Raw genomic sequence first — 22497 nt, forward strand, 5'->3', positions numbered from 1 at the left:
CCTGGTGACTATCCCGCAGGTCCTATGGTGGGTGATGAGGCCTAGGGTGGCCTGCTTGCCCTCGCCCCAATTAAGGCCCTTAATTGGCCTCTTGATAGTCCCATCCAGCCACAATTTGTAGGTCAGAAACTGGTGGAAGCCTAGCAGGTTATCCTGCTCAGGCCTTAGGTGGGAAAGGTGAAGGGAGCGCAGCCCCTTTTGTCCCCTTTCCTAATGGAGCCCTCCTCCCCCACAAGATTTGCCGCCCCCTCCTAGATCCTCCAACACCGCCATCTCCCCAACCTTTCCAACCCTGTCCCCTGTGCAGAATCTTACCAAAGGATATATATGTAGAAACCATCCATAGACACTCACTTATCAACCATGTTAGTGGCCTCTCAAAAAAATTCAGTTACATAAGTCAGACCTGATCTATCCTTTATAAACTCATGCTGACTCTCTCCTATCAGTTCATTATTGCCTGCGTGCTCAGTCACTCCATCCTAATGACAGATTCCAGAAACTTGCCTGCAACTGACAGTAGATTGATAGTCATGGTTTTGTTTCGCTCTGTGGTTGGGATTCTCCTGTCCAAATTTGCCGCGCCACCATTGCCAGCGAGAATGGAGAATTTGGTGCTCAACCAAAACTCCATTCACTGCAGCGGTATCGGAGAATCCCATTGGTGTGAACAGATAGAGAATTCCGGCCTCTGTCCCTTCTTAAATAATGGAGTAATATTTGCAATTTTCCAATTCCACAACATGGGGCGACATTCTCCGACCCCCCCGCCGGGTTGGAGAATCGCCGGGGGCTGGCGTGAATCCCGCCCCCGCCGGTTGCCGAAGTCTCCGGCACCAGAGATTTGGCGGGGGCGGGAATCGGGCCGCGCCGGTTGGCAGGCCCCCCCTCTCGATTCTCCGGCCCGAATGGGCCGAAGTCCCGCCGATAAATTGCCTGTCCTGCCGGCGTGGATTAAACCACCTTTTGAACAGCAGGACAAGGCGGCGTGGGCGGCCTCCGGGGTCCTAGGGGGGGTCGCGGGGCGATCTGGCCCCGGGGGGTGCCCCCACGGTGGCCTGGCCCGCGATCGGGGCCCACCGATCCGCGGGCGGGCCCGTGCCGTGGGGGCACTCTTTCCCTTCCGCCTCCGCCACGGTCTCCACCATGGCGGAGGCAGAAGAGACTCCCTCCACTGCGCATGCGTGGGAAGCTGTCAGCGGCCGCTGACGCTCCCGCGTATGCGCCGCCCCGAGATGTCATTTCCGCGCCAGCTGGCGGGGCAACAAAGGCCGTTTCCGCCAGCTGGCGGGGCGGAAATTCCTCCGGCGTCGGCCTAGCCCCTCAATGTTGGGGCTCGGCCCTCAAAGATGCGGAGCATTCCGCACCTTTGGGGCGGTGCGATGCCCGTCTGATTGGCGCCGTTTTGGGCGCCAGTCGGCGGACATCGCGCCGTTTTGGGAGAATTTCACCCATGGTTCTTAAATCAAGAGTGCTTATCCTCACATATGTGTTTTAATACCTTGGGGTGGAAATCATTAGGTCATGGAAACCTGGGGCATCATTCTCCGCCGGCGGGAGCCTCCGTTCTGCCGGCGCCCGGGGGTTTCCCGACGGCGTGGGGCTGCCCCACAATGGGAAACCCCATTGACCGGCCGGTGTTACGGAGACTCCCGCCGGCCGGTCGGCGCAGAAATGTGGCGGGGCGGGTAGGAGAATTTCGCCCCAGATTTCTCTCTCCTATGTCCCATTATTTTCTTCCAAATCATGGGCGAGATTCTCCGACCCCCCGCCGGATTCATGCCAGCCCCCGCCGGTTGCCGAAGTCTCTGGCACCGGATATTCGGCGGGGGCGGGAATCGCGGCGCGCCGGTTGGCGGGCCACCCCCTGCGATTCTAAGTCCCGCCGCTAAAATGCCTGTCCCGCCGGCGTAAATTAAACCATCTACCTTACCGGCGGGACAAGGTGGCGCGGGTGGGCTCCGGGGTCTTGGGGGTGGCGCGGAGCGATCTGGCCCCCGGGGTGTGCCCCCATGGTGGACTGGCCCACGATCGGGGCCCACCGATCCGCGGACGGGCCTGTGCCGTGGGGACTCTCTTTCCCTTCCGCCTCTGCCACGGTCTCCACCATGGCGGAGGCAGAAGAGTCTCCCTCCACTGCGCATGCGTGGGAAGCTGTCAGCGGCCGCTGACGCTCCCGCACATGCGCCGCCCGGAGATGTCATTTCCGCGCCAGCTGGCGGGGCACCAAAGGCATTTTCCGCCAGCTGGCGGGGCGGAAATTTGTCCGGCGCCGTCCTAGCCCCTCAATGTTGGGGCTCGGCCCCCAAAGATGCAGAGCATTCCGCACCTTTGTGGCGGCGCGATGCCCGCCTGATTGGCGCCAGTCGGCGGACATCGCGCCGTTTCCGGAGAATTTCGCCCCAGGTTTTCTACTTGTATTAAATAAGTTCCTTCCCTTATTGAGTTATTTTTAAACTTCCCTTCCTTTAGAATGAAGATTTATTCAAAGTACTTCTTTAACTACTTTGCCAATTCCTTTTGTTGATTATAGTACCTGCCTTTAATGGACCTACATTCCTCTTTACCATTCTCTCTTTAATGGATTTATAGAAACCTTTCTCTTTTAGCACTCGAAAAGGTAAAAATCTCAGAACTGACACAGCACCTGACTTTTTTCTCTTTGGTAATCCCACAACTAAAGCTAATAAAACCAACTAAAGGCTGATTTTATCCCCACCAGTATTTTTAAGTTTCACTTTTATTACAGAACGTCTCCCATCAAACACAACTGCAGTTGAATAACATATGTCTCTGTGTGATAGAATACAAGTGCAGCTGTATTGTCAATTGTTTTATTTTTGTTTATTTTGCCCTGTTGTAATACATTCTGGAATGCAAGGTGAAGTTAGTTTGCAAATTGATTCTGCTGTTTAATTCCCAACAAATACTACGAGTATATTTATTAATCATTACATCGCAATCTCGAATGCATGTTCCCTCTCTGTCACATTGTTACTATATAATAATAATTGTAAATAGAGGAAAAATTATCTTCAAAGGGATCACTATCTTTAAATGCATTGATTCACTTCCAGTCATCCCCTCATGCTGCCTCCATTATTCCCAAGGTCACCGTTGCCACACAAATGAAACATTCATCAATAACTATTGATGATTGCTGAGATATCAACTTGATGAAGGTTGCAACAGGCTACACAAAATGCTACTTTGTAGAATAGAATTAGCATTACAGTGAAACAACTCGTCTCGCATAAAGAATAACCACTTGGGAGTGATATTGGAGCACACCTGCGGAACTGCCATCAAAAACTTTCATCTATCTGGTGCCTTTGCGATGGAAAACATTCCAAGGTTTTTCTTTGAAGCATAATCAAATGATATAGACACCGAGCCAGGAAATAGAGGGGATAACTAAAAGCTTGGTCTGAGGGAGGTTTAATGGAGAAGGCATGGTTTAGGGAGAGAACTTGAGAGTGTAGGTTCTCGACAACTAAAATCGTAACCATCATAAATCGGGTGAAGTGGGCAGAAAAATAAAAAGGAATAGGAGTTCATCATGAAGAATTGCTTAACCTATCTTATATGCATGTGGGAAAGGTTAATGACCATCTAAATATACAATAAGTCACAAAAGATTCAATTGAATCTGTTGCCTTTTGTTACCTTACATTTAAAATAGAAAACATCCATGCCTTTACAGTAAGTGTATTCAAATGGTTCTAATTATGGTTGGAGTAATTACTTTGAATACATTTGATACAATCTTTTGGTGTTCAAAACATCTTACTTAATTGTCTTCATTTCAGTAGAATTTTAATATGCTGTCTATGATACTGACAACAGATGACAAAAAGTGAAAAGCAATTAAAATGTCTTATCCTGTTAACCAGCAATTCTTTACTGATGTATTTTTTCTGTAAAGCTCCTTAATGGAGCCAATAGGTTGCAAGGTTTGAAATATATCCCCCAAACTAATAGCAATGTTACATGTAAATGTTGTTAATTACCAAGGTTCAGTTCAGGTTTCACTTTATCACATAGTACTCAACTGTTATGCAATGGTTATCGGCAGTCTGCAAGTCTTTTTGTTGTTGTCTTCAAAATCATAGTAACAGTACTGGGATGAGCTATTAATGAATTGGGGTTTCAGCTTTTTTTCTCTGAAAGCGTTGGTTCATGAGATTAATCTTGTACTTAAACGTGGGAGTTTGGACATTAGCACTGTTATACTTTACACTGGTAGTGGGAAGAGACAGGGGAAGTACGATATTAAATAAAATGTCAGATCTTCTTAAGGTCAATTAGGAATAGTCAGCAAATGTGGGCCTTGCGAGTGACACCCACATCCCATGAATTAAAAAATCAGGTGGCAATACAAAATGGGGGTTGGCACTTGTTAGGGAATGTATTTTTAGGAACTGTTTGTGATATGTCTCAAACCTTGCGATTGTGTAGCCATATGACTAAACTGTAAATACACAATTAATTTATTGAATGTTTGCAGAGGATTTGAACTTATGTTTATCATTTCCTTACCACAACTATGGTACCTGGAAATGCTGAGTAACATGGGATGAAGGAAATAGAGAAAATAATGCTAAAATGTGAACAGTAGTAACAAAAATGAATACATAAATAGAAATATTTTATTTTCCAGCTGCCTTATTCCTGTTTATGAGCAGGAATGAAATGCTACCTCTCCCTGAGCTTGCCCATGTTCACTAGGTTTCCTTTTTGCCACTTCCTTTTAACATGTGATCTATAGAATAATGGTGAACAAATGTGCTGTTTGATACAGGAGAGAGTTATTTGCAGCCAACAACCATTTAAAATGATAACATAATTCTTGATCAATTAATTCCTTCAAAAAAATGTAATGTGTATTGCAGTGATGGAAATTTTGGGAACCATTTATAATTTGATCCTGAAGTTTAAGATTATGCACACAACATTTGAATTTATACCCACTATTTCTGTACCACAATTTTTATGCACCATTATTTTGCAAATAAATAATTCTTTATATGTGGACATATTACCATTGAAAAAAAGCTATTCTGTAATTATGGCAAGTTTTTCCTATTAATAAAGATGCACGTTTATGTAGCATTTAATCAGAATAAATGCAGTGGCTCATTTCATTGCTGTGAAGCATGCACATATTGATGAGCAGCTCAAACAGTATTCAGTTTGTCAAGATTTATTTTGGTCTTCAATATGCAATCCATATCCTTTCCAGCACGATAGAACTACACTTACTTTTGGATGAAATTGAGAGTAAACAGTTCAGATAGTGTTTGACTAAATTATGTAACAAAAGGCCTGTTCGAGTCTTCACCACCTATACAAAATGCTTGAAATAACAAAAGTTTTTCCATTTACAAAAATGAAACAGTATAATTTTAGCTCATAGTCAACATTTATCCTCCCTTCCACACACATGACCATAAATAAATTTATTGTTAAATGTTCAACCATTAAGGAATGCCGCTATGCCCTGTATCAGGGAATTTTATATTTAGGTTTGGATTGAAGGATGAGTTTGCCAAGTTGTACCCATTAACCCGCTGTGCTTAATTCTCCAGTGCAATATATTTTTTATTATTGCTGTTTGACTAGTTTCATGCAGTCTATTCGAAATGATTAATTTGCACTTTATGTTTAATATGCCAAACTTACAAGTTACAAGTATGAAATTTACTAATAATTGCTGATTATACCTGTATTTGTGAGGCCTCAAAAGGAAATTGCTTCAAATCAAGTAATAAAATCCTGTAATTAATCGGGTAGTTGAGAATGTTTCATAATCACTGATGGCATGCTGAGGGAGTTGATTAGTCTGTTAGAACAGTGACATGTAGGAGTACCTCACAGGACTATTTTCTATCGGATCATTTTGCTTTCAGCTGGGTTAAACCATTCAAACCCTGCATGATTTTAACCGAGACATATATATTATTCACTTTGCAGTTATATTATATTTTAAAATGTAAATCGTAATTTACTTCTGCAAAATTGATGCTGATCTCACCATAATATTTTACTTGAAGCAAATAAACCTTGAGCTTATATAATCAGTAGTTTCACTTCCTGTACTATGTATTATTCTTCTTCTAGGTGCAATACAGTGATATGCAGAACGGCAAAGAATGTATGACCTACTTGACACTTTCACCTGTGCAAATAACTTTTCATGGCATAGGAAGCTCCATTGAAGCTAGCCGTGATCAGGTAACCAAAAATGTAATCTATATTAAAACTGAATTTATTGGTTTATTTCTCATTTCCATTTCCTAATGCGTCCAACTAGACTAAGAGGACTGGCTGGTGACCACAAATACCATCAGGGCCTCATACTCTACCCACCTGCTGAGGAACGCTGAAGTACGAAGCCTTGACTTTTTTTTATCCTTTTGATTGCTTGGCCCGTCCTACACAATGTTAGGAAACATCAGGAGTCTATAATTTGAGTTTTAATCTCCCAATGCATGGCCAGACAGGGTAGTTTTTTTTCCAGTTGTCCATCTATTTATTTTAATAGTTACTACTCAAACATTAATCTATTTAGATTTTAAGAAGATAATGCTTTTAGGAAATTCAAGTGAGAGGTTATGAAGAGTTGGAACAAAAGTGCTGGTTTACATCAGAGTTGGAAACATTGTAGAAAATGTAACTGAATTGAAATCGTATTATTCCTGAATTCATTACAGTAAAGTACTATAAAGATAACATCAGTTTCATTCCAACATTCAGGTAGGAGGACTCGATTCATTGTTGATCCCTATTGAAGCATGAAATTAACTCCACAGAAGATAGGGTCTATTGTGTTCATATATTATGATCCTAAAGCTTCATATTCTGTTGAAGGTTTTTCATTACCGCTAATAGATTTACCATTGTATATTGTAAATGAGTAACAATTTTCATTATGATGATAAATGATTTGTTAAGTATATCTGGCTTTTGAAACTAGTGTTGCATGAAAAATGCTAAAGTTCAATTGCTGCCCGAAAGCATAGAAAATTGCCCCAATAAAAAGTTACCCCTCTTCCCCCAAATCCTGTTCCAATAAAACAAAATAACCATTCAACTTCATGCAATCATGATACAATTTGTTCGACATATTATTTGAAATTATAGCATAAAGTTTATTACTTGTAGATTATTCAGCAGTGCGAGAATATTTTTCCGCAGGAACATTCTGGTTAATTTGACTGAACCTACTCTTCCAGTCATTAAAAAACAAAGGGTATCTATAGGAAATGTTAATCAATTGATTTATCATCAAAATAGTTTCTGATTATGCTCATTCTATGAATTACACATTTGGAAGCAATTAATTGGTAATGTGCATCTTGAATATATTGTATTATGTTTTACTGTCTAGTCCATACGTTTAATTTTTGCCAATTCTTAAGAGCATCTGTCAGGAAAGCACTACGTATACACTTAATAAAAAGTCCAGTGCAGTTATTCAAATGTCTAGTTTTTCCATATAAAAAGAAAACCCTCTTTCTGGCTATGGTGCATCCCTTAAGAGTAAATCAAATATAAATAATGTAATCTTTGTCTTGGTTCTGGAGCTTAGTATTTTCTGGTGCAGGAATAAGACCTTTTTTCCAAATTGATATCTGCCGTCTTATATTTATAAATCTGGGCCAGGATTCTCTCGGGATTGGCGGGGCGGCCTGTACCGGCGCCAAAGAGCAGCGTGAGCCACTCCGGCGTTGGGCTGCCCGGAAGTTGCGGAATCCTCTGCACTTCCGGGACTAGGCCGGCGCTGGAGGGGTTGGCGCCTCGCCAACCGGTGCTGAAAGGCCTCCGCCGTCCGGCGTGAGTAAGCACATGCGCAAGAGCACCAGCGTGTTCTGGCGCATGCGCAGAACTGCTGGCGTGTTTCCTGTGCATGCGCAGGGGGTTTCGTCTCCGTGCCGGCCATCGTGGAGCTTTACAGAGGCTGGCGTAGAGGGAAAGAGTGGGCCCCGATCGCGGGCCAGGCCACTGTGGGGGTCCCCCCCAGGGCCGGATCCCCCCATACACCACTGGGGACCCCGCTAACCGCCCTCCAAGCCAGGTCCCGCCGGTATGGACCCTGTCTATTTCACGCCTGCGGGACTGGCCGAAAACAGGTGGCCGCTCGGCCCATCGGGACCTGGGACCGGCGCGATTCCTGCCCCCACCGGAAAACCGCCACCGGAGAATTCGGCAGCTGGAGTCGGAGTGGTGGGGCGGGATTCACGCCCCCCCCCCCCCCCCCCCACCGCTGGCGATCCTCCGACCCGGTGGGGGGTCACAGAATCCCGCCCCTGATCTCCCCAAGCCACCCCTACAGTGCAGAAGGAGACCAGGCTGCATGGACCCTCTGAAAGAGCATTTTTCCTAGGCCCAATTCCACACCTTATCCCTATAATCCCCATTTTGTTCGATACTAAGGGGCAATTTTTCATGGTCAATACATCTAGCCTGCACATCTTTGGACTGTGGGAGGAAACCGGAGCATCTAGGGGAAACCTATGAAAGATGGGGAGAATGTGCAAATTCGACACAGTCACCAGAGGTTGGAATTGAACCCGGGTTCCTGTCGCTATGAGGCAGCAGTGCTAACCATTGTGCCACCGTGCCGCCCCACTCATTGAAATCTCCATACCTGTTTTTGACGACTTGCCAATCTAGCCCCTACATGTCTCTTGTCATCAGCATCATGAATTATTTCACCATGTAAGTTAAGAAATGCATGATAGGATCCTGCACTGGAGCCACAGCATGTTACATCACAATTCATATTCTAACTCTGACTTCACAAAACGCTGCAGGAACTGGAATGTTCCACTGAGATTGTAGTTATTGGGGAACTCCTAGCCAATGATATAGCTGATCACTGTTAACGTGATGTGTCCCAAATGTTGAATAAAGGTTTATTTTCAACCTGTAACATCATTTTTCTTGGTGGGGAAGATAGGAAAAAATAATTGGCATATTTCACTTAACTGTGGGAGCTGAGCCCATCCTCTCCTCAGCTGACATCTATCTACATGCGCACACTTTCCAGCAGGGTCATCGCATTTAGGAATTTAGAAAAGGCTGGGGGGGGGGTTCTTTTTATGTCTCTAAATATGAGGCCTCTTTTAGTACTTCATCATCATCCTGACTATTAGCATCTAAAATATTTTCAGAATCAGTAATCAAACCTGATGGTTCCTTGATTGGTTTGCTGCAGTATACAGCAAAAACAAATTTTAAAATTGTCCATAATAATCAATACAGACAAGAACAAGCAAAAGAAAAAAAGGCAAAACATCACAATCAAATCTAAAAGTACAAAAAGAGAAAGGGCAGCAAGGTGGCGCAGTGGTTAGCATTGCTGCCTCACGGCACCGAGGTTCCAGGTTCGATCCCGGCTCTGGGTCACTGTCCGTGTGGAGTTTGCACATTCTCTCCGTGCTTGTGTGGGTTTCGCCCCCTCAATCCAAAGATGTGCTGGTTAGGTGGATTGGTTACACTAAAATGCCCCTTAATTGGAAAAAAATGAATTGGGTACTCTAAATTTATTTATTTTTAAGTACAAAAGGAGAAAAACCAAGGCGGGAATTGAACCCGGGTCTCTGGCGCTGTGAGGCAGTAATGATAACTGTTCCACCACAGTTATCACAGCAAAGACAAACTCCTATGGTTCCAAGTTTGTTTGACACTAAGGGAGCAGTGGCGAAACCTGATTCCCTCATACTTGCTATGTGTGAAATTGTGGGTCCCATGCACCACTGCATCATAAAACCACTTTTCATATTTGTTCTTCTCTAGTTCCATTCATGAGCGGATTTAATTCATCTCCCACTCTCCACCAACAACCCCCCTCTCACCCCCAAAAATATTATGGAGCATTTCATTTGCTGAAGATTGGGGTCTTCAATTTAAAATCAGGGCTACATAGTGCAGTATATTTATTATACCCGCCTGTAACGATTAAGCATTTTCTTTAATCATTGTATAGAAAACAAAGATAATATTCAATGCTCAAAAGTGCTTAATCATAAAGGAATATACAGTGGAATAAATAGCTCAAGTTTGTTGCATGGACCATTGACACCTGTTTATTAGTCACTGACAGTTCTGATTCATGACTGAGTGACTGCTGGACTACTCTTCAAATGAACCCTGTTGTGAGCTCTTCTACCGCCTACTGAATGCAGACTGTTTGAAGTTTCTTTTTCACATTTCTGAGACGTTAGTGCAGCAGGACACCTCCAATGGGGTCCTTAATGTCACCAAGTCAACAGCTGTTGAAATCTTTTCACTCTGGAATGAGCTGTCTTTTTCTTTAAAGGCTGTATTCCAGTTAACATTACTGATAGTACATTACTTTTGTTCGACAAAACAATAACAAAATAGGTCTGTTGTGAGAAGAAAGGTTTATTTTTTTGTAGTTGTGCCAAACTCAGTAGTATATCTTGTACAGTGCGCAAATCAAAAAGTAATATCTATATGTTATTGAAGGGTATAATCACAGGGAAACTGTACATACTTCAGAAGATCTTTGTTGTGCTTTAATATTATGAACACAGTTGTTAGTTTCAATGTTGGGCCAAAGCTGCATTTCAGAATTTTGAATGCATGAGTGGAAATTTAGGGAAATATTTATCTTTAATAAATATTATTTATCTTTAGTCCATTAATGCTAAATATTGCATTCTGTCATCAAAGCTAACAGTGTAAAGCAGGCAGTGCAGATGTATTAAATTTGCCACTTGAAGATGTTTTATGTTGGACAAGGAAAACTGGATGGAATTTGTTATTTCCAGTTGTTGCTCTATCCCAGCATAATTAGTCCCAGTGTGTAATTTTTATGGCTCAGATTTTCTGGTCTCCACATCTTCAGGACACTGTGGAAATCCTGATGCACAGACATACATGAAAATTGCCTGGGAAGTATAAATTTCCGATCGGCTGATTGCTAACTGGGACTCTGCGAATGTCTCCAACCCTGAGCCAAGGGACTTTCCCGCATATTTATCCTGGAAATGTTAGACAGTTTAATACCTGGCCTAATTCAGTGATTAGCTGGGTTAACTCAACTGAGCACCACAACCCCAAATCACCTCTCTCCCAAAGACCGAACTAACCCCTCACCCAACAAACCCCACCACCCCCCCTCCCAATCACCCGGACAGCCTCCTGGACCCTATTACCCCCACAACCTGATCCAACCAGCTCCCCCTACATGACACAACTGCCTCCTCAATCACCCAACTCAATCCAACTGCCCATAACCTGACCTAACCACCTACCCATCCTCCCAAATACTCCCCCCCCCCCCCGATTGACCTAATCTACCACTCTGCCAATCTGACTTTTCCCTCTACCTGACCCAACTACCCTACTGACCACCGACTTCCCCCTTGACCCAACTCAACTACTCCCTAACCATCCACAACCTGAACCAATGACCATGCAGCTACCCATCCAACCCAACTACTCCCCACGACCACCCATCTATCTCCGACCAACCCCCTGCTCCCAACTCCTGACCACCAAATTTCACACCTCTCTGACAACCGCCCGATCACGCGGCTATCCTCCCAAACTGACCATCCACCCTCAACCCCACCTGACCGATCCCCACTTACCCACCTCACCCATGACTCGCCCGGTCATTAGTGGTGCTACCAAGTCACCGTTAACATTGAGCTTTTAAGTTCCCCATCCAGAGTACTTTCTGTACCCTTGCTACCCTCAGCACTTCTTCCAAGTGGTGTTCAACAATTCCCCCTTCATCAGCTAAGGGAAGGCAGTAGGTGGTAATCAGCAGGAGGTTTCCTTGCCCAAGTCTGACCTGATACCTTGAGACTTCATAGGCTCTAGAGTCAATGTTGGAGGCCTCCCAGGGCCACTTCCTCCTGACTGTATAGCACTGTGCCTCTGCTGGGGACAGGACATACCCAGGAATGATGGTGAAGGAATTTGGGACTCTTAACTGCGAGGCATGTTTCAGTGAATATGACTGTCAGGCTGTTGCTTGACTAGTCTGTGAGACAGCTCCTCCGTTTTGGCACAAACACCCAGATGTTGGACTTTGTAGGGTTGACTGGACAGAGTACACCTTTATTGTTTCTGCTGCCTAGGTCAATGCTGGGTACAACTGGTCTCGTTCATTGTGGTGGTCTGCTGCACTCTCCTTAACATGGCCCTCCAGTGAAGTGTGGATCTTGAGGATGGTGAAGTTTTGGAAAGTCACAGTTCATAAGAGGAAATGGAGAAGAGGAGGTGGAGGAAGATGATGCAGAATATCAAAGTGCTTCACCTGCACAAGAAGGTGGCCAGGACACGTGCGGGGGCTCGAGGGTCTCACCAGGTTGCCATTAACAGCCATTAGGGCAGCACAGGAGCACAGTGGTTAGCATGGCTGCTTTCCAGCACCAGGGTCCCAGGTCCAATTCCCAGCTTGGGTCACTGCCTGTGTGAAGTCTGCACGTTCTCCCCGTGTCTGCGTGCGTTTCCTCCGGGTGCTCCGGTTTCCTCCCCCAGACCAAAGATATGCAGGTTAGGTGGATTGGCCATGCTAAATTGGCCTTAGTGTCCAAAGAGGTTAGGTGGGGTTACTGGGTTACGGGGATGGGGTGAAGATGTCGGGCTTAAGTGGGGTGCTCTTTACAAGGGCCGGTGCAAACTCGATGGGCCGAATGGCTTCCTTCTGCACTGTAAATTCTATGTTCTAACACAGAGACATTTCAACTGAGCCCTCTAACCCAGGAGGATGGACACGTATGTAACTAATTCCTAGCTGCCTGTGCTAACCCTTTGAAAAGGCAGGCTGGAATATGTAAACTTTTGTTATCAATGAAGGATGAATAAGTGCCCAGACGTTTCACTGTCACCTTGCTCTCCTTCACCACTTCATACCTCTTTCCTTGTCCCATCAGTAATCAAAGGAGAATTACATGTCTGTCTTCAAGTGTCATTATTTGCATGCTGACCTGAACATTTCGGGGGCAACTTCGATCACTGGGCATGGCAAATGCTCCCTCTGTCACAGGGGTCAAGGAGGTTGAACATAGCGATGGTGCCCAGTGAAGGGGTGGCACCCTCATCTTCTTTGGTAACATTGTCAATCCGTAGCTGAGGCTCAGGATGGTTGGAGTGGATCATCAGCTGGGGCACAGTTTGCATCCCTTCAATTATCTCTATGCCATCAGCATCACTGACCAGTACATGATAATGTGGTATTTGAACATCAGTGCATAGTTCTCACACATCGTCTAAGTGATGCCACATAAGGCTTTCCATGAGGTTAGGCACTTACTCAGTGGAGGAGCTCATGCACTCAAAGGTCTGGGAAGCAGGTGTCTCTGCATTGCTGAGGCTTCCCAATGCAACTTAGAGTTCATTGTACTGTCTGATGGGGTGGAGTGCATTGCTCCCCTTTAATGAGCAAAGTGATAACAATCTCCACCATGAATGACCTATCTCACCATGTATGACTTCCACGGCCTGCGAATATGGTTGTATCCATTGCTCCTATCTCTTCCTCCTCCCACTGTGATCGCTTGCAGGTAGGGGACCCTCTCCAGCCATGATGAGTCAATTTTTCCTGCAAGGAGAAAAGAGAGGCACCGCTGTTCATTCGGAGCTGTATGTATTAACGGTGACAAGTCCTCAGCAGCAATCTGGTACTGAGCCTCACTGAAGAGCCAGGAAGCACCCTGGACACACACTCTTCCCAAGGTCAGGACCAGCATGTGCCCTGAGACTGCTCAGCTGGTGTGTCTGCTGGAGGGTGAAGATAGGCCTGTCCTGAGCACTGGGTATAACTCTCACCTTTACAGAATATGCCAGATCATTGAACCTCTTCTGACAGCGAATCTGACTTCAGCAGATTGCACTTCTTCCCTCAATGTGTCAGCGATGTACATCCATGCCTGCTTGGTTTGAGTGGGTGGCCTCCTCCTGCTACCCTGTGGGAAAAGGACTTCCCCCTTATCCCTCGCCTTGATCGGGAGGACCTCCAGATCTGCATCAGAGAGAATCGAGGGGCTGCATACTCTGCCCAGGTTCCAGGATCATGGCTCTCCTGACACATTCAAATTCCAATCTTCTCTCCCAGTCATTGCGCATGCGGGTGCACGGGAATTGGAGATAAGATTGCTGACAATTAAAGGGACAATTAAGGCAACATAAGTAATCTATTCACCAACATTTTACATTGCCCCATGCAATTTTAGGCTCATTGCATGAACAAAACGGTCAGGTGGGCAACACATTTTATAAAATTATCATCGAACAGCATCCATTTTATTTGCAAGTTTGCTGCTGTCATAGTTCAGAGTTTTGCCAGATTTCCTTTCGATTGCTGGTGCTTTTCAAGCCTGCCAAGCTGTATTTGAGGGTATTATCTTCTCTGGAAGCTTAAATTGAGGATTGCAGCACAGTGCGCCCTTAGTTGGGAGGCACAGGATAGTATACACAGCTGATGGGACCTCCTCTGAAGAGGAAGAGCGGGGCAGGAGGGAGTGGAGGCCAGGTGAGCGTGGACAACATCTCAGGGAGGGACCGTTGGGACAAGAGGCACAAGCTCAGTTGGTGCAGTCCCAGCAGGGAGGTTACGGTGGTAGACTCTGCAGAAGATGCCATCACCTTGTGGCTAGAGTCAACAGGCAGCTCATCAACTACCTCAACATGTCCAAAATCAAGTGCCAAATGTGGCTCCATATCTCTGGGGTTGCAGTGACAGCAAATGCCAGATGCTTGGGCCAGAAATCGCCTCCAACTGTGTGGGTAAACCCCATACCAGTGGCTTTGTAGGTCAGAGTATCCCTCAGCTTCTACCCCACTGATTTTTTTCCAGGGGGTCAGTGGGGTCGGTGTGGTGTGCCCCAATCAGCTGCACACTATCAAGTGTCATGTTTGTCACTGATGCTCTTTTCAGACATGTTACCCAGGCAACTCACATGATGCTTACATCTTCCGACACTCAGGTGTCCAAGGCTGTTGGTGGCTTCTGCAGGATTGGGCAGATGGTTCTTTGGTGACAAGAGCTATCTCTTGAAAAGGGAGCTCGTGACCCAACTCCTGCACCCAAGAACATAAGGAGAGGAGCAGGCCAACCGGAGTCATACCTCCACAAGGGTGATGGTGGAGAGGACCATTGGGTTACTCGAGGTGCATTTTGGATGCCTGGATCAATCGGGGAGCACTGCAATATCCTCCAATGTATATCACGCCTGTTGTCTTGGAAGCTGTGCTCTGCACAATCTGGCTCTGGCAGGGGGTTACTCATTGGAGACTGAGGATAACAGTGCAGCTCCAAAGACTGCAGAGCATATCTCTGATGGATCTGATGAGGTTCCCTGGTAGGCACATGGTGAACACGTGGCAGCAGATGGCGGAACTTTCAGGGACACGAAGGATGCCTTTATCTTGCGACCCTTCAGATAGGCCTCCAAACTACCTCATGCCAATGGCACTGTCTCCTTACCAAACAACTGTGAGATGAGACCAACCCCATACCTTTATCTGCAGGACTATGCAATAGAGTTACAAGCCTGTGCAGTGACTGGTACCTATTGCACCCATCAAGCCAAATCAGCTTATTAAAATAAAATCAATCTTTATGTCATTTTCAATGCATTTTTAAAAAATACATTCTGGCCACATCGTACAGAAACTTCAAAATATTGAACACAAATTATGTCAACTGTGATAAGCCAATGTTGTGCTCATGATGCATCTGCAGGAGGAATACAACATATCATCACATAGTCAATGGGCATGCGAGGTAGACGAAGGAAGCAATGGAGAACTGCAGCATGGTGCCATCTAGATTGGAGCTTCAATGGGCACTCTTGTTGCGACATTTCCATTTTAAATGAGTGAACCACAGTGTTTTCACTCCCCGCTGCACTCGCATCCATTCACTGCACTTTCACCTTGATCCGAGATCCCTTCCTCACCACAACCAGCGGAACGAGCTCCACAGGGGTATTTCATTTCCATGCATTCATCAGGGTCAGGACATGCAGATTGGGCAACCCACCACCCATTCTTCTGTGCTCCACTGCATTATGGCTTCTCTTCTGAAAGAGAGGAAAGCATTTGTTATTAGTGATCTCTTAACCTGAAACGCTATTTCAGCTTGTAGAGCCAGGTTGTAGGGCGTATCAGAGTGGCACTTCCCACCCTCTAGTGCACTCAGGCCAAGCATGTAGACATTCCAACCTTGGGCAGTATAGGCTTCAGTGCCAGTTAACACACACACACTCTTAGACACCTGAGTGTCAGGGGAATGGCCACCCAACTACACATTGTTCCATGCCATCTCTGTGCTCACCCTTGCCAACTGCACTGAAGCCATGTGTGGCACACCACATTGAGCCCACAGGCCTGGATGGCAATCTCTGCCCACGCTTTCTTGGTGACATGCGGTGGCCTCCTCTTACCATTCCTGCACATCAAAATGTCACTGATCTTTGCCACCAGATCTCCAAGGCATTCATTGGAGAAACGGGGGGACTGAGTGCTCCCTGGACTTGTCCTCCAACCTTCCATGCAACCAGGTGCTCACAATGCTTCTTTCTTCGGTTTTAGAAAACCCACTCTGCCTTACCCACAACCCCTGGCAGGCATTGGGGTGCTGCCTACCGAGTTTTAAACCGCCTGCTGGGCCCCCATTGGACCTGGCACCTGACTAGTTCCCAGCGCTGCCGCACTAACTGGCTAACTGGAAAACATGTTTCATCTGGCTTTATATGGCCACCCAGTGAGAAATTGCATTGGGGATCGGATCTAACCTGGAAGGGGACTCTACATCCGGTTCTTGGCCCGCCAACTTCGCGTGCATGCCAAGCGTGAAATTCAGTCCCAAAAATCTAATACTTAAATATCTGAAGAGGCTCATCTTCTCAAAGACAACTCGGGAAGGATAGTAAAATTAAATGGAGAAAATACACAGCAGGTCTGTCAACATTTGAAGAAGGGGAAAACTATTGGACATTTGAAGTAGAAAGCCTTGCTTGCAGTGTCCCTATCCCAAGAGTGAATATAAAATGCAAAAAGATTCCAGCGGGAGTCATTGAATCATGATTAGATTTGAAAGCCTCGGCTAATTATTTTCCTTTCCCTAGCTTTCAGCGCTGAGGCCCATTCTAACAGTACTTCTACTCTGGCTGAAATCAGCTAACTCGTACAAAGTTAGTATATTTGTACTGTGGACTTTTCCTGCTGATCTCCCTGCCCCGCCTCCTCCTTTTGTTTTGGTTAGCCTTATAAAGGGGTTCTCCTGTCGGTGTTCAATCAGATCTGACAAAGGCTTTCTGTCTGAAATGTCCAACGGCTTTTTCTTTTTCAAATGTTGACAGACCTGCTGTGTATGTTCAGCATTATTTATTTATATTTGGATAAAGATACTATTAGACAAGGGTATTACTGTGATTAAAGGACTTTAGATTTGTTTTTGTCAACTTGGTTGAATATGTCTTCACTGTAAAATGAACCTTGTTTGGATCTCACACATACACACACACCCTTGCTTTGCAATGTGTCAGACTATTATTTGGAAATAAAATGCTGGATAAACTGAGCAGGCCTCGCAACATCTGTGGCGAGAGAAACAAAGTTAATATTTCAAGTCGATTGACCCTTTTATTAATTAGACTGAAGGGAAAACTATGAAAATTAAAAAGCAACAGCTTAAATGTTAAAATGTGTTCAGTTAAAAATAAAATTATGAAAAGAACAATTCACAAGCTTTTGCTATCACTGGTATAGCACCTGTTGCAGTCCAAACTTAATAATTCCATGTTTGAACAGCATTAGGTTTTCTAATTTCAGATATTTACTTCATAACCTCAAGTCATATTGGTATGAAAGGGCTAATGGCAAACTAATGTTTCAACGTTAGGAATTACTGAGTCCGGAAGGCTGGTAAGCAGAGCCTGGAGTTAAGCTTGATTGCAATGTTGTTCTAACCTCTGACTACCAACACCCAGGAAACAACAGGGATACAAAATGGTGAATTGGGGAGGGCTGTTATAAAAAAAGGAATTATTGTAAAGCTGCTTTCACCCTTCACCTGAGAAACACAAGGGAGAGAAATTAGCAAAGATCAAGACAGCCAGCAAAAGATTTAATTTAGCAAAAATATACTTCATGAAATATCTGGGATATCACAAAACATTTCAAATTGTCATAAGGAGAAGTGTAATTATATTCACGTTTTCTCCAGAGATCAAGATTTACTCGGAAGTGCTTCAATGCAATGATGAGTCATTACAAACATTTCAATATGTTGGTCTCGGGGAGTATAATTCTATTGACACTATACACATTGGTCATGGTGCACTCTGAGGTGCTTAAATACACTTGCATACAGTTAGGATTAAACACACAGTCCAAAGGGTTTTACTTGGGTACCAGCCCCTCGCTGTACATTAGCTGAAAGGCCTTACACAGTGGCCTTTCCCTATTGCACCTTGATGGCGGCTGCTCCAAGCTTGAGTGCATTGCTCAGCACATAGTCGTGGACCTTGGAATGTGCTAGACTGCAACACTCGGTCAAGGACAACTCTGCACTGGAAAATCAGCATCCTCCAGCAACAGTTGATGTTTTTCTTCGTGTGCGTCCCTGGGAACAGCCCATGGAGCACAGAGTCCTGTGTCACAGAGCTGCTCAGGATGAACCTCGATAAATGCCACATGCATTTCTCTCCAGACTGTCTTTGAAAAGCACATTCACCGCCCCACCCCCGCAGCCGCTTCAAGGGCAATGTGCGGTGGTGCAGAGACGTCCCACCAGCCAAGCTAGGCCTTGGTACTTTTTTGAAAGTTCTGGTAATGAGGCGTCTGCCATATCACTTTGACAGTCTGCTTGAGGAACCACCCAACATGATCCACCATCTCTTTTTCCCTTAGGGCCTTGAGGACGTTATGTGCTGATTTGTGGTCAAATGTGTTTTTCTGAACAAATTTTCTCATGAGGGACAGGTGATATGGCACGGTCCAACTACTTGGAGCATTCGGCAGACCCATCCCTTGCAACACTGGGGCAGGTAGAACCTCAGAACGTAATGGCACTTGGTGTTTGTGTACTGATGATCTACACACAGCTTGATGCAGTTGCACACATAGGTGGCCATCAGGATGAGGGCAACGCCAAGTATGTTTCTTCTTCCCTTATCCAGAGATTTGTTCATGGTATCCCTTCAGACACAATCTACCTTTAATCTCCAGATGAAATTGAAGATGGCTCGGGTGACTGCTGCAGCGCAGGATCAGGGTATGGGCCAGACCGATGCCAAGTACAGCAACATCGAGAGCACCCCACACATGATGACCAAGTTCTTACCCACAATGGAGAGAGAGCATCGCTCCCACATGCCCAGTTTCTGCCTCACCTTGACAATACACTCCTTCCTGTTTTTGGTACATGCTGCAGTCACTTCAAGCCATATCCCCAGCACCTATAGGTAATCTGACGGTGACGGTGAAAGGGACAAGCGAACAGTCCAGCCCATTTCCCAAAAGGCCTCCCTCTTGTCAGGATAAACCTTGGCTTCTGAGACCAGTTCAAACTGGTAGCACACGTTTATTAGCCTGCACACCAACATCAGATCCGAGCAGAAGACTGCGACCATATCACTGTTGAACTTGGATTCCAAAATTCTTGCCAAGGTCATTGCCAACTGGATCAAGTCTTCTCTGGAATAAGTGATCCACCCGGGCCAGACCTGTACCTGCCTGGAAGATCTTAATAAGCCTCCTGCTACTCAGGGATACAGTAGGACAGGTGGGTGGACAGCTGCCTCATCAGGCTGGACCAGGTTAAAGCATTTGACAGAATATCACACACACACATAGAAACGTAGAACATAGGAGCATGATATGGCCATTTGGCCATTCGAGCCTGTTCCACCATTCATTATGGGCAGCACGGTTGCACAAGTGATAAACACTGTGGCTTCACAGCGCCAGGGTCCCAGGTTTGATTCCCGGCTTTGGTCACTGTCTGTGCGGAGTCTGCATGTTCTCCCCGTGTCTGCGTGGGTTTCCTCCGGGTGCTCCGGTTTCCTCCCACGGTCCAAAGATGTGCAGGTTAGGTGGATTGGCCATGATAAATTGCCCTTAGTGTCCAAAAAAGGTTAGGAGGGGTTATTGGGTTACAGGTGGAAGTGAGGGCTTAAGTGGGTCGGTGCAGACTCGACGGGCCGAATGGCCTCCTTTTGCACTGTATGTTCTATATTATGATCATGCTGATTATCCGACTCAATAGCCTAACCCACCTTCACCCCATATCCCTTTTGATCCCCTTCGCCCCAAATGCTATACATAATTGCTTCTCGAAAACACACACACATATGTGGTTGTGGAACCTACCTCTTCGCTTACCTGATGAAGGAGCTGTACTTCGAAAGCTAGTGATTTGAAACAAACCTGTTGGACTTTAACTTGGTGTTGTAAGACTTCTTACTGTGCCCACCCCAGTCCAATGCCGGCATCTCCACATCAAGTCTATTATAAGAGGGCCATAAATCTGGTACCTCTCTGGCCCATCACCACTAATGTAATAGATTTCTATCTTCCCTACATTTTTATATCATGCCAGAGGCCTGTAACTTATTAATTACCCTCAAACTGAAAATTTCTTTGCATTGAACCCATATTTAATACTGGGTTGCAAATGGAGTCCGAACAAATTGTTCTTTTTCAGTTTTTCTTACTTTTAAATCGAGAGTCTAATAAATGGATTATATTACCTAATATAGATCAGTTTAAACTATGTGCTGTAGTTAAACATTCCTTACAGGATGATATTGTGTAAATCAAGGGTCGGGTTTCAGTGGGAGGCACAGGATTGTACAGCTTCCATTTGTCAACTTGATGGCACTTCCATGAAGTTGCATCAGCTTTTCTTTGAAGAAGGAGGAAGTTTTATGCAAGCCATTCACTGTCATTTACACCTTCACTTACTCCCTTTTCCCAGACTCTCAGATAATGAAAGGTAATGCCATGACACATTCAGTCACTAAAAGTATGTGGCAACTGTTTTCAAGAAAACATTCTTAATTTAAAATTGTTGAACACAGTGAAAATGAGAGGGATTAACACAAATCTATCCAGTATTCGCTTTGAACTGTTACAGTTCACAGATCACTTAAATAATTGAGTTTTCCCCTTGCAGAATTGTCTAGGGCAAGAAGAGAACTTGGTTTCACATTTCAGATGGTGATTTAATCAGAACACTCAACCATTTGCTAAAAGGAGCAACTCACTATAATAATTAGTTTAGTAATTTTAGTTGGTAAAACAGTATAAGATAACACAGCAGATCAAGATTAACTGTTTTATTCATGATTTTAAATCTAATTTGTTGCCTACAGGTTATTGTGTTGCTGCTCTTTAAGAAAAGTTAATGAAAAAGTTTGGATAGTTCAAAGTAGAGTGCTGGAACAGTTAGAAATCTGTCTTCTGACAGCTCATGTGTTATACAGTGGTTTCCAAGACCTTATTTATGCAATTAATTTTTTTTAATACTATGAAGCCATTAAATATAAATAATGCAAAAATTAATTCAAAATACAAGCAAAGTAGTTTTACTGTGTTCAATGTGCCAGTTTCCCCAAAATTCTAAAACATTCTTCCTCTCTGGAATCAAGGTATTGTTCATACATTCTGCAAGTTTCAGAACTTTTTTTCTGCAGTTTTCAGTTAGCCTAATCTCTGTAATTAAGTTCGAATGGTATTTTGTGTGTACTATATGTCGAGGTAGAATTGCGTTTTATTTTTAACTTTGCAAAAGGGGAACATAGGTTTAACTCAGCAGCATCACTATTCTGATACTGGTTAATAGCAATGGTGCTAACAAGTGAGCATGCCTTTGCAGACCATTGATTAGTGTGCATATTTCACGGCCTTCCAGTCATTGCTCCTAAATTCATATTTAATAACTTTCAGATATGATGAGTGTTTCAGTTCTCAGGGGATCTTATTGTTTAGTGACCACAGGGAAGAAGAAAATTAACATTGTGTAGCGTGCACAGCTCCAGGCACCCATTTGACAGCTAGACACAGAATGGTATTGGTGGCAGTTCTTTCAGAAAAGTGCATCCCTTTACAGACAGTTATTGTGTTTTCTTGGCATCCTTCCATCTACAAAAGATGATGAGCATGCAGCAAACAATCCATTTCAAATGGAGTGCCCTCATATGATGCACCTTTGTTGATGTCTGAAAAGGCAAAATATCCTTGATTGGCAGTGAGAACAAAAGAGTTCCCTAGATTCAGGAGTAGTCCCCTCTGGATTGGAAAATTGCACATGTCACTCCACTTTTTAATAAGGGTGAAGGGGATAACCAGGGAATTATGGACCAGTATTCATGAAGGATCCCACAGATCCATTAGTTGCAAGCCTTTCATAGCTTGTCAACTTCTACAAACCATCTGCAGCTTTGATTCATTCATTTCCCTTCATGGTTCAGTGGCCCAAGTTTTGCAACTCCAGTGTTTGCAAAC

General features: G+C 44.7%; 1 protein-coding gene and 1 long non-coding RNA gene across 7 annotated transcripts in view; one reads left to right on the plus strand and one right to left on the minus strand.

Moving 5' to 3' along the window:
* Positions 1 to 8715, minus strand: part of LOC140385420 (uncharacterized) — a 53029-nt gene extending 44314 nt beyond the window's left edge. The window contains exon 1 of the long non-coding RNA XR_011933361.1: positions 8651 to 8715. This is a non-coding gene — a long non-coding RNA (uncharacterized lncRNA). The remainder of the gene's footprint in view (positions 1 to 8650) is intronic.
* Positions 1 to 22497, plus strand: part of stau2 (staufen double-stranded RNA binding protein 2) — a 622240-nt gene that overhangs the window by 462483 nt on the left and 137260 nt on the right. For all 6 annotated transcript variants that reach the window (XM_072467549.1, XM_072467553.1, XM_072467547.1 and 3 more), the window contains one exon: positions 6121 to 6234. In XM_072467549.1, the coding sequence (XP_072323650.1) occupies positions 6121 to 6234 (114 nt within the window). Of the gene's footprint in view, positions 1 to 6120; positions 6235 to 22497 lie in introns of those variants that run through there.

The sequence above is a fragment of the Scyliorhinus torazame genome, chromosome 11 (genome assembly GCF_047496885.1).
Source record: "Scyliorhinus torazame isolate Kashiwa2021f chromosome 11, sScyTor2.1, whole genome shotgun sequence".
Classification (NCBI taxonomy): domain Eukaryota; kingdom Metazoa; phylum Chordata; class Chondrichthyes; order Carcharhiniformes; family Scyliorhinidae; genus Scyliorhinus; species Scyliorhinus torazame.